Source organism: Camarhynchus parvulus, chromosome 3 (assembly GCF_901933205.1).
Source record: "Camarhynchus parvulus chromosome 3, STF_HiC, whole genome shotgun sequence".
NCBI classification, from domain to species: Eukaryota; Metazoa; Chordata; class Aves; order Passeriformes; family Thraupidae; genus Camarhynchus; species Camarhynchus parvulus.
The window spans coordinates 35,973,926-35,985,479 of record NC_044573.1 but is presented as its reverse complement, the minus strand read 5'-3'; the positions used below and the strand labels follow the sequence as shown (position 1 = coordinate 35,985,479).

The 11,554-nt window shown below is 55.7% G+C and overlaps 1 protein-coding gene across 2 annotated transcripts; it reads left to right on the top strand.

The window, feature by feature from the left end:
• Window positions 1–1,038: 1,038 nt before the first annotated feature.
• Window positions 1,039–11,126, top strand: DLK2 (delta like non-canonical Notch ligand 2). 2 transcript variants are annotated; one of them, XM_030945335.1, is made up of 6 exons: window positions 1,039–1,172; window positions 3,296–3,397; window positions 4,960–5,023; window positions 7,449–7,579; window positions 8,166–8,310; window positions 8,883–11,126. In XM_030945335.1, exons 2-6 carry the CDS (start codon window positions 3,325–3,327, stop codon window positions 9,658–9,660), a joined length of 1,191 nt encoding a protein of 396 aa, XP_030801195.1. In that variant the 5' UTR covers window positions 1,039–1,172; window positions 3,296–3,324; the 3' UTR covers window positions 9,661–11,126. The 2 variants fall into 2 exon arrangements, with proteins under 2 accessions (XP_030801195.1, XP_030801194.1); XM_030945334.1 differs by lacking the exon at window positions 1,039–1,172 and having other exon boundaries at window positions 3,055–3,397.
• The last annotated feature ends 428 nt before the right edge of the window (window positions 11,127–11,554 follow it).

Here is an 11,554-nt window from a genome sequence, read left to right as displayed (position 1 = left end):
GAGCAGGGATAGGTGGAGCTTTGTCTAATGAGATGAGATGGAGTGTGAAAGCATCCATTAAGTGCCTGTAGGACATGGTTCTTCTTCCTTCCTGGTGGAAAAGAGCAAACCTTGTGGGATACAGGGGTAGAAAAGAGCTGACTGGTGTGAGCTTGTAATCTAATTAAGGATTGCTAGGACCTTTGAAGGTGACGGCTATGATCTTGTCAAGCAGCAGAAAGGCCATGCAAGGTGAGAAGGAGAGCAGGCAGCTGTTTCATCTGAAGATATGACAGCCCAGACCCTCTCCTACGGTTGCCTTATTGTTCCTTATTGTCCACTGAAGTGCTGATGTCCACATCTCGTGAGTGGTAGCGAGAAAAATGCTGGGGACCACAGCTTCTCTGGATGGCTTCTTTTTTGGGGGTGACTACTACAAGTTGAACCTTTATTTTAAGGATGGGGCTTCTTAATCCTACAGTTTCCCAGTGGAGGTGTTTTAGTGGACCCTGGGGACATCAGGGAGGGGCTGCATAAGGTGTTTTTGCTTATTCGTATTATTTCACATAACCTGAGCAAAACGAAGGCTCGGATCATCGCGCACCTATTTCCGAGAGGGGCGCCAGGCTGAGAGGCTCCGTGCCCCGCGGGACCGCGCCCCTGCCCAGGCGAGGGCGGCGAGCGCTGCAGCCCCCGAGCCCCGGCCGGGGGTATCCCAGCGAGGGCGCGCCCCTGCGGGGATCGCCAGCCCGGGCACCTCTCCGCGCTCTGCGATCGCTGCTGGGGCCGGGGCCGCTGAGCCCTCGCAGCCGCGGCTCCCCCGGGGCGGTGGGGGCAGGCGGGGCCGTGCCGGGGTCCCCCCGGCCCCGGCGGCGGGAGCAGGGCAGGGGTGAGCGGGCAGGGGTGAGCGGGCAGGGCGGGCCGGGCCGGGCCGGGGGCTGCCTGCGGTTTGGGGCGGCGGGAGGCGGGATGTCCCGGGGAGGGGAGCGGGGATGTGCAGGCACACGCAGCCGCTGGCAGGCGGCCGGGGCTGCACGGCGGCGGCGGCGGCGGCGGCGGGCGGAGCGGCGCGGCACACGCGGCGGCAGCTCCCTCCGCAGCCCCGCGCCTCCAGCCCCGCCGCCGCCGCACCGGGCATGGCCGCCCCCGCCGCCGCGCCCCGCGATAGCCCCACGAGCCGCCGCGACGCCGAGGTGAGCAGGGGCCGGGGAGCCGCAGCGCCCCAGCCCCGCCGGGTCCCCTTTCCCCGCCGCCGCCCCGGCCGCAGGGGCACCGGCGGGGCTCCGCGGAGGGTCCCTCGGGGGCAGCCCTGGGGTGGGGTGGGGCTGGGGGAAAGGCGAACCCCCCGTGGCCGTGCCCCTCCGGGCGGCACTGGGCTTGGGGTGGTCCCGAAGCCCCGGGGGGGGGGGCGGGGGACAGGCGCGGCGAGCCGCAGCGGCGCGGCATCCCCCGGGCTCCCAACCCTGCCCCCGGACTCCAGCCCGGAGAGGTCCCGGTAGCCTTCAGATTGGAGCAGTGCCTGAGAGCCCGCGTCCTGGGGATGTACCTGGTAGTCCCCAAGCGCACAGAGGTCCCTGGTACCCTCGAAAGGGAGGTTAATAGACTCGGGGATCGTCCTCGCAGCACCCGGAGGTCTGGTAGCCCCCAGCCCGGCCGGGCAGAGGTGGACGGGTGGGTCGGAGGGAGCTCCCTCGCCCGTGTCCGTGTGACCCAAAGCCAGGCCTGCCCAGGTACGAGCTGCTCACACCTCTCCCGGGCACCAGCTGCCAACCAGGATGCCGGGGTCCGGATCGACCCCGGGGGTTCTGCCGGGAGCAGCACCCACGGGGTGACTAGGTCAGGAGGCCTGAGAGGCTGCGCCTCGAGTGGGGAGCTGTGGGGGAAAATCAGCCTTTGCAATGGCATATGATCGGAGCTTGTGCTCCTCACAGCCCTGAAGGAACATGATACCACTCTTCAGCCCTAAATTATTTTATAAGTTTCATAGCAATTGCTTCACCCTCTCCTGAAATGCAGCAGCTGTTTGCTACTGCCCAGTATTTAGGAGCAGGAGGCAAAGGAGGGTCATGCATGCATGTTGTCAAAGGGACTGTGGGGAGGGAGGATGCAGGAATTCTTGGTGGGATTTGGCTGGGGCAGTGGCAGTAACATCCTGTAGCCCCTCTGAAAATGCTGCATCCTTCATTGGTGGTGGTTTGTTTGCTGAAGAGATGCTTCAAGCAACATCATTGCTTTTATGAGCTATTTTGTCCGGTCCAGGGAGGTGAAGCTCTTAGCAGGGACCCCAAAATCCTCCCCTCTTCCTGCAATGCATGTGTACATGTGAGTGGGAGGACTTATGTCCCCATCTTAGAAGTCTCTCACACAACTATGGACCAAACATAACCTTCCAGAGCTGGAGAGTCAAGCTGAAAGTGGAATGGCCCCTGTTCATCACACCCACGCAGCTGGGTAGAGCCTGCTCCATACCTTCACCATTCTCTTAACAGAACTGTTTAACCCCTCCCATCTCATTACAGTAATATATTTATGATATCACCCTCGAATTTCCTGCCCTTAACAACCCCAGAAGGCTGGGAGGGAATGAAGCATTTTTGGAAAGTATTTAATGCTACTTCAAGAGGGCAGGAGGCGGTCGGAAAATAGATGGGTGCAGGAACCTTGGGCTGACAGGGCTCTCTGCAGGACAGCCGAGGAAAAGGACTGCACCTAGTGAGAGGTGTGTGTTCACATTTCCTGCCTGGGGCTGCACACCAGCTCTATGCCTCTTGCTGCACTCTCTTGCTTGGACAGTGAAAGAGGGCTGCTCTTTTGTGCCTGCTTCTCTGCTAGATCCATTGGACTCCCTGCTCTGCTGCAGGGTTTGAAAGGCAGCCCGGGCACTGTGAAGAACACTCTGCCCATCTATTCATGCAAATGTGCACAGGGGGACCTTATTTAACACGAAGCTGAAGCATCCCAGATCTAGGGAGGGAAGATGAAGCTCCCCACAGCTGGGTGGGTGTTTCTGGGTTTCTGATATCCTGACAGCAGCTACCAGGGGCAGATGCTCCAAGATGTGCTGTAACAGCCTGAACTATTACACACTCAGGATTGAGTCTGCACTCTAAGTTCTCCTGTACACACATTTTCAAAAGCTTTTTAATTCTTAGTGCCCCAATGCTGACTTAGAGGGAGGAGTCTGGATGAAGCAGAGGGGAGTGTGGTGACCAGGCTGTGTAAAACTGGATGTTTCAACTCAAACTCCCAGGCAGTAGAGAGGAGCTGTGGTGTCAGCCAAGGGATTTTGCTGAGCTTGCTCTTTTTCTCTCTGTAGGTGTTCATCTCGGTGGGGCCACACTGACCATGCTCAGGAGCTTCTGTCTCCAGCTCATGTCCTTGATTTGGATCCTCTTGGCCCATCACCAGCTTGTGCAAGGTGAGTTTCTGTACACATGGGTCCCTCTCTTTCATATCCCTCTTTCCAAACCTGTCCTTGGCATTGCTGAAGGCTCCTCAGTTTTCTATGCAAAATCGAGATGGTCTGACTTGGAAAAGCAGAAAATGCTACCTGGTCATTAAATCACCTGGGGTGTGACACTGGAGGCACCTTAGAAACTCTTGCCCACAGCGGTGGCAGTGCCGGAGCAGACTGACAGAGACATCCCTGCTGCTCTGTCTCAGTTTGGTTTGGGAACCCATTCACCCTATGAGCTTGCTCAGGGGAAAGAAGGTCCCAAAAGTGAACAGCCAACCCTGGGTCCAGTGAGACAAAATCCTTTCCCAAAGATTAGTTTGCTCTATCCCTGCTCTAGATAAGCAGTGAATTCCCAAAGCCATGTGTCAGGAGAGATGGTTACAAATAGGAAAGGTGGCAATACCCAGGCTTGGGGCTGAGCAGTCCCAGGATGCTGCTCCAGCTCTATAGTGACTTGTTTTAGGAGGCTCTGACTGTGTGCAGTGGGACCTGCTGCCTCACTGCAGCAAAATTGCATGCACAGGGGATTTCTTCCCCTGCTCATTTTCCCAGGCAGCACAAAATGCTGCTTGGAAAAGCCTGACTGCATCTCGAGGCATGGGGGCTTTAATCTGTTTCAGTCCAGGATGGAGGGGCTCAGGTAAGGACATTCACCTCCTGGGCCTGGCTTGCACAAGATTTGTACAAGACTTCTGGGGAAACCCCCTGCTTCTTGACATCTGCTCTAGTTCTGCTGCTCATGGAGCCAGAGCGAACCAGCTCCTCTGTGGAGCTAAGATGCAAGCAAGTGATGGGGAAGAGGGGAAGGTGGAGATGAAAGGGAACACCTGGCACAAAGGAGAGGATGAGAAGTGGCACAGCGAGGCCACAGCTCAGTTACAGTTTCTGTGGCTTTTAAATAAATAAACAGAACTGGATACCTGGCCCCATGTGAGGCCAAGTCCTGCTTCCCTGTGCTGGAAGGGGAGTGCTGGCAACCAGGTCCCAGAAGAGGCCAGGAGCCCCTGTCAAACCACTCTGTGCAAATAGCTGCCCTTCGAGACAGCGACATGCTGGGAGGTAAAGAAGAGCCATTCCTTCCATTTCCATCCTTGGCCCCTTTGTGCCCCTTGCAGTACTTGGCCCTGAGCTTTCCCACCATACTTGCTGCAAGACTGTGGGACCAAGGTCCCGGGTGGGTCAGTCCCTATTACACAGGTTGTGTTAATGCACGGGCAACTCCAGCTCTTGCCCAGAAGGGCCCAAAACCTAAGGGAGGCAGCAGAGAAAAGGTGGGAAAGATGACCAGAGATTGGGTAGTTTTGAAGCAGAGCCCCATTTCCAATAAAGACAGTATTATTGACAGTGGACAGTGAAATCTTCATTTCTTGTGTGGCATCCAGTGAGTGAAAGGAAGGTCCCCCACCTTACAGTTCTGGGGACAGGTAGGCCGAGCACTTAAGGAAACACCCAGGGCCACGGGCAGATCTGGAATCATCTATAGTCTCTGCTTAGCCCAAGTCCATATGTCTTTTGTCTTGTAGGGGATGACTGCAGTGAGCGCTGCAATCTCGCCCACGGCTGCTGTGACCAGGATGGGAAGTGCAGGTATGGCTTGTCTGGCTCTCTGCTGTTCCTGACTGTGACTGCTCCCCCTTGACACCGTGTCCCTGGTGCCTACACCCCTGCCCAGAGCTGAAGCACCTCCTCCTCCACTCACCCATACGTGGAACTGATGTCTCTGCTCTCTTCTTACCTGACACACTCTAGAGTGAGAGGTGTTGACACCTCTGACTCTTGCTGGGTCCCTCTAGCCTTTGCTCCAGTGTTTCCCTGCCCACCATCACACACTGAGCACTGTTATTCTGCTGAACCCTTTCTGTCTAGAGGGAAGCCTAGGACACCCTGGCTGTGCCTGGGTGATGGGGAGCAGCCTTTAGGCTCAGATATGATGAGGGAAAGTCATCAGGCAGCAGAGCAGGCATGAGGGTTGGCCAGCTTGCTTGGCCCCCTCACTGACTGAGATGGAGGTGTTCTCCCTGGGGCATGGAAGAGAAGGCTTCCAGCCATGCATATAACTGAGGGGTTCAGGGGTCCCCTCTCAGAAGCCTGAGCTGTGGTGGGGATCTCTGGATGTTTTTCATAAAGGTTTTACCAGCAAGCTGTGAGCTACAGCAGCAGAAGTGCATATGTAGTACTTGGCATCCCAGCTCCAGCTGGTGCCCAGATCCTGCAGGATCAAAGCTCAGAGCCTGACCCTGCACTTCAGCCTGGGAAGCACCCATACAAGTGCTCTGGGCTGCCACAGACAGCCCACTGTTGTCCCACTGCAGGGCCATCTGCAGCCCCCGCTCTATAAGGCAGCACCAGGAGGCAAAGGCTGGCTTTGGGCTGGCTGGGACACCTGTGGCTGCAAGGGGACAGACTGCCCAATGCCACCCTGTTCTTGCCAGGGCATGGTCAGTCCCCTTTCACAGGACAGCCCCCGGTGTCACACCACACCTGGGCCACTTGTTCTTGCTGACTGCTGCGCTGGGGAGTGTCCAGCTCTGGTTTGGCTGGGCCCCTGTTTGCAGCTGCAGAGCTCCTCCCTGAGCCCCTTCAGCAGCTGTGGCTGCCTGGGGGAGCAGGGTGCTGCAAAGCCCCACTGAGAAAGGCCACATGTCACCATGTGGCAAGTGTCCCAGCTGCAGACTTTTCTGCACGTGAGTTCCTGCTGCTGATTTCAGGCCTCCAGAGCATTTGCTGAACTTTGTGGCTTGGCAGTACCTCAAAATCACCTCAAACTCAGGGAGGCTTAGCTGCTTACCTGGCCCCCTTCCTGGCAATTTTTAGGTTGGCCAGCTCCCTTTTGGAGAAGTGGAAGAGTTGATAGCACCTGCTCCTTGCAGGTACTGGGGGGTAGGTGTATCCACATCCCTCTGCTCAGGGCTGTCTAGGTATGAATGTATTTCCCCAGACTATACAAGGCACATGGTATCACCTCCAGTCCCATAGTAAAGCCTCTAACTAATATATGTGTATATATATATATATAAAATTTTTTGACCATTTTTCTCACTCCTTATCTCTTTGTAACTACATACAGGTGACAACAGCCATCCCAGGTTTGAAAGTGCACCTGTGGGCCAGCCCAAAAAAACTGCAGTCACCACACATTGTGCTGAAATGAGCCCCAGCCATGAAAATGAACCCCCCTTCCTTACTCTAGAAACTGTGTTGTTTTTGTTGGGTTTAATTTTGTGCTGGTTTGAGTGTATCTTTTGTTGTGGCTTGGTGCCACCTCCTCTCAGCTCTCATCTTGTTATCACTTGCTTTCTGCCTTGGAGCTGGCAGGTCTGAGGCATGCCTGCCACGGGAGCAATGCAGCTTGGCTTTACTTAGGCATTGCCACTGCCCTGCTCTTCTGGGGCCAGAAGGCTCCTTGTGTGCTGCAGGTTCTCCCATTGTGCTGCCCCTGAGAGCTGGCTTGAGGAGTCTGTTCTGTGCACCAGCCACAGCAAGCAAGGTTTCACAGCTGGCTTACAGCGCACCCCAGACAAAAAACGATACACATTATAATGCAGAGAGGAGCAGTGAAACACACACACACCTCAGCAGCCTCTTGTCCCTTTCCCTCAGGAAGCTCAGAGTTATGAATGGGCTCCTCTCTGCCTGTCAGAGTGGCTGCCTGCTGTGGGAGGCACAGGAATTCCTGAGCAGGGGTTGTATACAGAGTGGCTGGTTGGAGGAGAGCAGAGGGATGTGGGCAGTGAAGGTGAAGCTGCTGAGCTCTGCTGCTGGCCACTCACCCTCCCTGGCTGCAGGGGGTGTCGTCTGCTTGCTTCTTTGGGCAGATGAGATGCCAGTACTTACCTCTGGAGGAGGGAGCTAGGCAGTCCATGGGGCCTTTGGGAGGGTTTCCAAGGACTGCTGTATCTGTAGGAGCCCTGCACAGCACACAGACAGCTTTTGTGCAGCCCCTGCTTGGATCTGATTTGGTGATTTAATTTGATTTGATTTGATTATGGTGCTTTGCCCTGTCCTCCTGCAGGTGCGATCCAGGCTGGGAGGGGGAGTACTGCGAGGAGTGCGTGCGTATGCCGGGCTGTCTTCACGGCACGTGCCACCAGCCTTGGCAGTGCATCTGTCACTCTGGCTGGGCTGGCAAGTTCTGTGACAAAGGTGAGTTGCGGGCTCGACATCCCTGCCTCTGGTGCCCAGCACACCCTCATGGTCATGTCATCCAGTGTAGCCAGAAGCCACCTGGGTGATGCCATTTTGGCTGCCTGGGAGATGGGATGTTGCCTGGCAGCCACAGCTGGGACCATTCCCTTCCTGCAAGAGAGGTCAGACTGCTGACACTTGTTCCCTGGCTGTATGGCAAGAGTTGGCATAATGTTAGCCAGCCTCAGGAAACGGAGCAGATGAACTCATTGCATTTCCCGTGCTGCATCAGGACTCCAAGCAGCATCCCCTGCTTTTGCCAAGGCTTCCTGCCTTCAGCAGGTGGCTGGGGGACTCCCCTTCTCCATCCCCAGGGACTTGTCTGTACCAGGGGGTCTCCACTGGTCAGACAGTTGGCATGCACTGCATCTTCACAACCACACAGGCACTGCACTTCTGCTGCTGCATGTGCCTATTGGAGTGAAGAAGAGAGAAGCTCCTGCCATTTCTCCATCCCCAGGGGGGTTGGTGGGTTGTGTTTGCACTGAGTTGGCCACATCAACCCTCTTGTCTCCCTAATTCACACCATTTTTTTTCCCCTCAGACATACACATCTGTGAACACCAGTCCCCCTGCCAGAACGGAGCACAGTGCATCTATGATCGAGATGGGGAGTATTCCTGCCTGTGTCCAGAAGGTTTCCACGGGAAGGACTGTGAGATGAAGACAGGGCCATGTGAGAAGGCAGGGTGAGACACTGCAGTGAGATTACAGACACCATTAACTTTGGGTCACACACTGCCAAGTGGAGGCCCAGCTTGGCTCGTTACCTGTGAATTTCCATACAATAATGGAGTCAAGCCAAAATCACCTTCGGCTTTGGTTTAGCAGTGTGCAGTGCATGGTCCCACCAGGGTAAGGGCTTTGTTGCAATCTGAACAGATTCCTGTCCCTGCTGTAGGAGGACAGGAATCTGTTCATCATGCCTGGGACATCCTATCTCCCAGGCAGCCAAACTGCTGTAGGCATGGTGAGCTAACATCCATGATGCCTTTGGGGAGCATCAGGAGGGCATGTTTCCTTTTCAGGTCATTTGGCTGAAGACCTTCCGTGGTGGGTGCACAGCCACAGCCTTTGAGGAGGTCCCACGGCCTCTCTCTCAAGGACATAGAAACTCTCAGCCAGTCTTCTCCTAGAGATAGCTGCCCCCACGGAGAGAGCTGGACACACTGACCATGCAAGCAGCTCTGTTTACCTCCCTGGGGTGTGGGAAGCTGCTTGGTCTCCAGGGCCATGACCTATCCTTGCTCTCTCCACACAGGTCTCCATGTAAGAATGGTGGGCAATGCCAAGACGAAAATGGCTTTGCCAGTAACTTCACCTGCCGGTGTCTGGCTGGCTTTGTGGGGGCCCTCTGTGAGCACGACGTGGACGACTGCCTGATGCGCCCCTGTGCCAACGGGGCCACCTGCCATGACGGCGTCAACCGCTTCTCCTGCCAGTGCCAGGTGGGCTTTGAGGGGCGTTTCTGCACCATCAACATCAACGACTGCGCCAGCCAGCCGTGCAAAAATGGGGCAAAGTGCTATGACCGCATCAATGACTATGACTGCTTGTGTCCTGACCGTTTCACTGGCAAGACCTGTGAGATCTCCGTCCCTGAGCCCACCTGGTCTCCTCCCTACCACCCTGCAAACCATGAGAATGCTGGAGGAGTGAAAAGCACCACTAGTGAGACACCAGGGGTGACACAGCCAGAGCCCATCAGGACTGTGGTCACAGGGCGGCGTGTGGCCAACCACAGTGAGAAGGAGCCGGGGGGAGGGTTGTTGAAAATCTCTGTGAAGGAGGTGGTGACCCAAAGGGACTCAGGGCTGAGTGAAGCCCAGCTGGTGACAGTGCTGGTGTTTGGGGTGCTGACAGCAGTGTTGGTCCTCATCACTGTCCTGCTAATGCTGAGGAACTGGCAGAGGGGCCGTCAAAGGTCGAACTGGTGCCAAAGCCCTTCTCAGGCTGCAAGAAAGCTCCAAGACCAGGAGTGTCAGGTGGGCATGCTCAACACCATCTTGATTGAGCCAAGGAAGACCACAGAGCTGTGAGCTGCGAGGACTCTGAACCAGGCCCTGGCAGATCATCGTGCTGGCAAACCCCTTGAACTGCGCCCTGCGGAGCCACACTGGCACCCACTGGGCAGCGGGGAAGGGCTCCCACGGGCAGCAAATATGTCAACAAAACCCTGGGTGTTGAGCACTGGTGTGATGGCCCTGCCTGGGTCTGAGCTGTTTCCTGTCTGGCTGGCTCAGCTGGCACCCATGGCATTTGAAGGCGGGGCTGTGTTGGGCCAGCCCTGCAGGGAGCAGTGGTGCGCTGCCTGCAGCAGCCCGTGCCACACAGGCACTGCTGTCATCTAATCCAGCACTCGGAAACAGGACAGGTAGTGCTGAGCAGGGCACAGCCCTCCTGCAAGCCCAAATACTGCCAGACCCTTTGTAACTCCTCTCTGTGACTACGGGAAGGGGATTTATCCTCGTTTCTGCTGGTGTTGGGATGCTTCTTCTGGGGCCTTTTATACAGTTGTGGCTGCATGGGTCTCCCTGCCACAGTACTGTATGGGGTAGTTCCTGGCTGTTTCTGGAGGCTGTCATTTCAGATGCCATGTCCCTAGGGAGTGAGCAAACACCCTTGCTCCCTGGCCTTGTGGTTCTGTGAGCCAGTTCAAAGAGACTTCAAAAATCATTGCAGGTCTCATGCCCTTCTTCTGCCCTGGCTGATGCACCCTCCTCTTGCTGTCAGACTTGGGGGTTACAGACATGTTCCATACTTTCCTCCTGATAATTCAGGAGTCTCTCTTTCTCACTTACTAAGCCGTCCTTTCTGGTCTGGCCACATATGACCAAGATCCTTTTCCTCTGCAGTGTGCACTTCTGCCTCACTATTTGCTCTCCTCTGGGCCTGAGCTGGTCCTTCTCATATGTCCTCATAGGTGAAGCTGGAGATGGACAAGGCTGTGCTGTGGCTGGTTCAGGAGCAATACAGCATCCAGGTCCTCCTTTCCTCTCCCATTCACTCTGAGGCAGGCAGCTGGCTATAAACTCAGATCAGTCACTGCAGCATTTCTCGATACAACGAGGGCTGAACTCCCCACAGTGGATGTGAGCCTGGCATGAACATAGGAAGCAGACACAAAACTGCCTTCTCCACCATGGCTAAAGCATGGCTGAGAGGCAGGAGATGGTCAGGTCACTTAGCCTTTGTACAAGATCTCTTCCTGCCTGTGCTGGTCTGGTGTGCAGCAATCCCTCTCCTAGGACCAGGGATTTCTGTGCCTCCTCATGGGCATGGATGGCTAAGCAGTGGGGCAAAACTCCCCACAGCCCAAACCCTACTACTGGCTTGTAGGGTTGCAGAGCTGGGTCCAAGGTGGTGTGAAGTGAGCCAAGAAGTGACTGCTCAGGCCAGGAGTGAGACCTGGGAGAGGGGACTGGGGCTTCATCAGAAAGATTATTTTTTTAATACATGGATGGTTATGTACCTTTATCAAATAAAACAAGTACAAGATAAGAAACAGTGTATCAGAGAATCATAAAACAATTTAGGTTGCAAGGGACCTCTGAACACCAACCTCCTGCTCTCAGCAGATCCAAGTAGATCAGGTTGCTCAGCAACTTGCTGAGTATCTCCATCACTTCCCTCAAGAATGCAAACCCAGACTGTGGCACAGGAGTTGTCCTGCCTTATTCTCCATCTGCAGGGATGGGGATGGCTCCTACAGCTTCAGGGAAAGGAATGGCACCTACCCCTGGACAGCATAGCAAAGGTGTGGGCTAGGCATTGCCTTAAGAGTGTTGGGAAGAAGGAGTCCCAGGTGCCTATGGCAAAAGCAAGATCCTAAAACTGAAAGCAGCTGTGGGTTTTGTGCAGCTGGGAGCAGGGCAGGAGGGACAGAGAATTTCCTTTGAGGGTGTGGTCTTCAAATAAACTATCCTTAGAGGC

Bases quoted from the DNA above. Each gene is read 5' to 3' on its own strand.
- DLK2 (XM_030945334.1), top strand. From the start codon at position 3,208: ATGTTTCAACTCAAACTCCCAGGCAGTAGAGAGGAGCTGTGGTGTCAG. The intron at 3,398-4,959 runs GTGAGTTTCTGT...TTTGTCTTGTAG, and splicing joins CCATCACCAGCTTGTGCAAG to GGGATGACTGCAGTGAGCGC. The intron at 8,311-8,882 runs GTGAGACACTGC...CTCTCCACACAG, and splicing joins GGGCCATGTGAGAAGGCAGG to GTCTCCATGTAAGAATGGTG.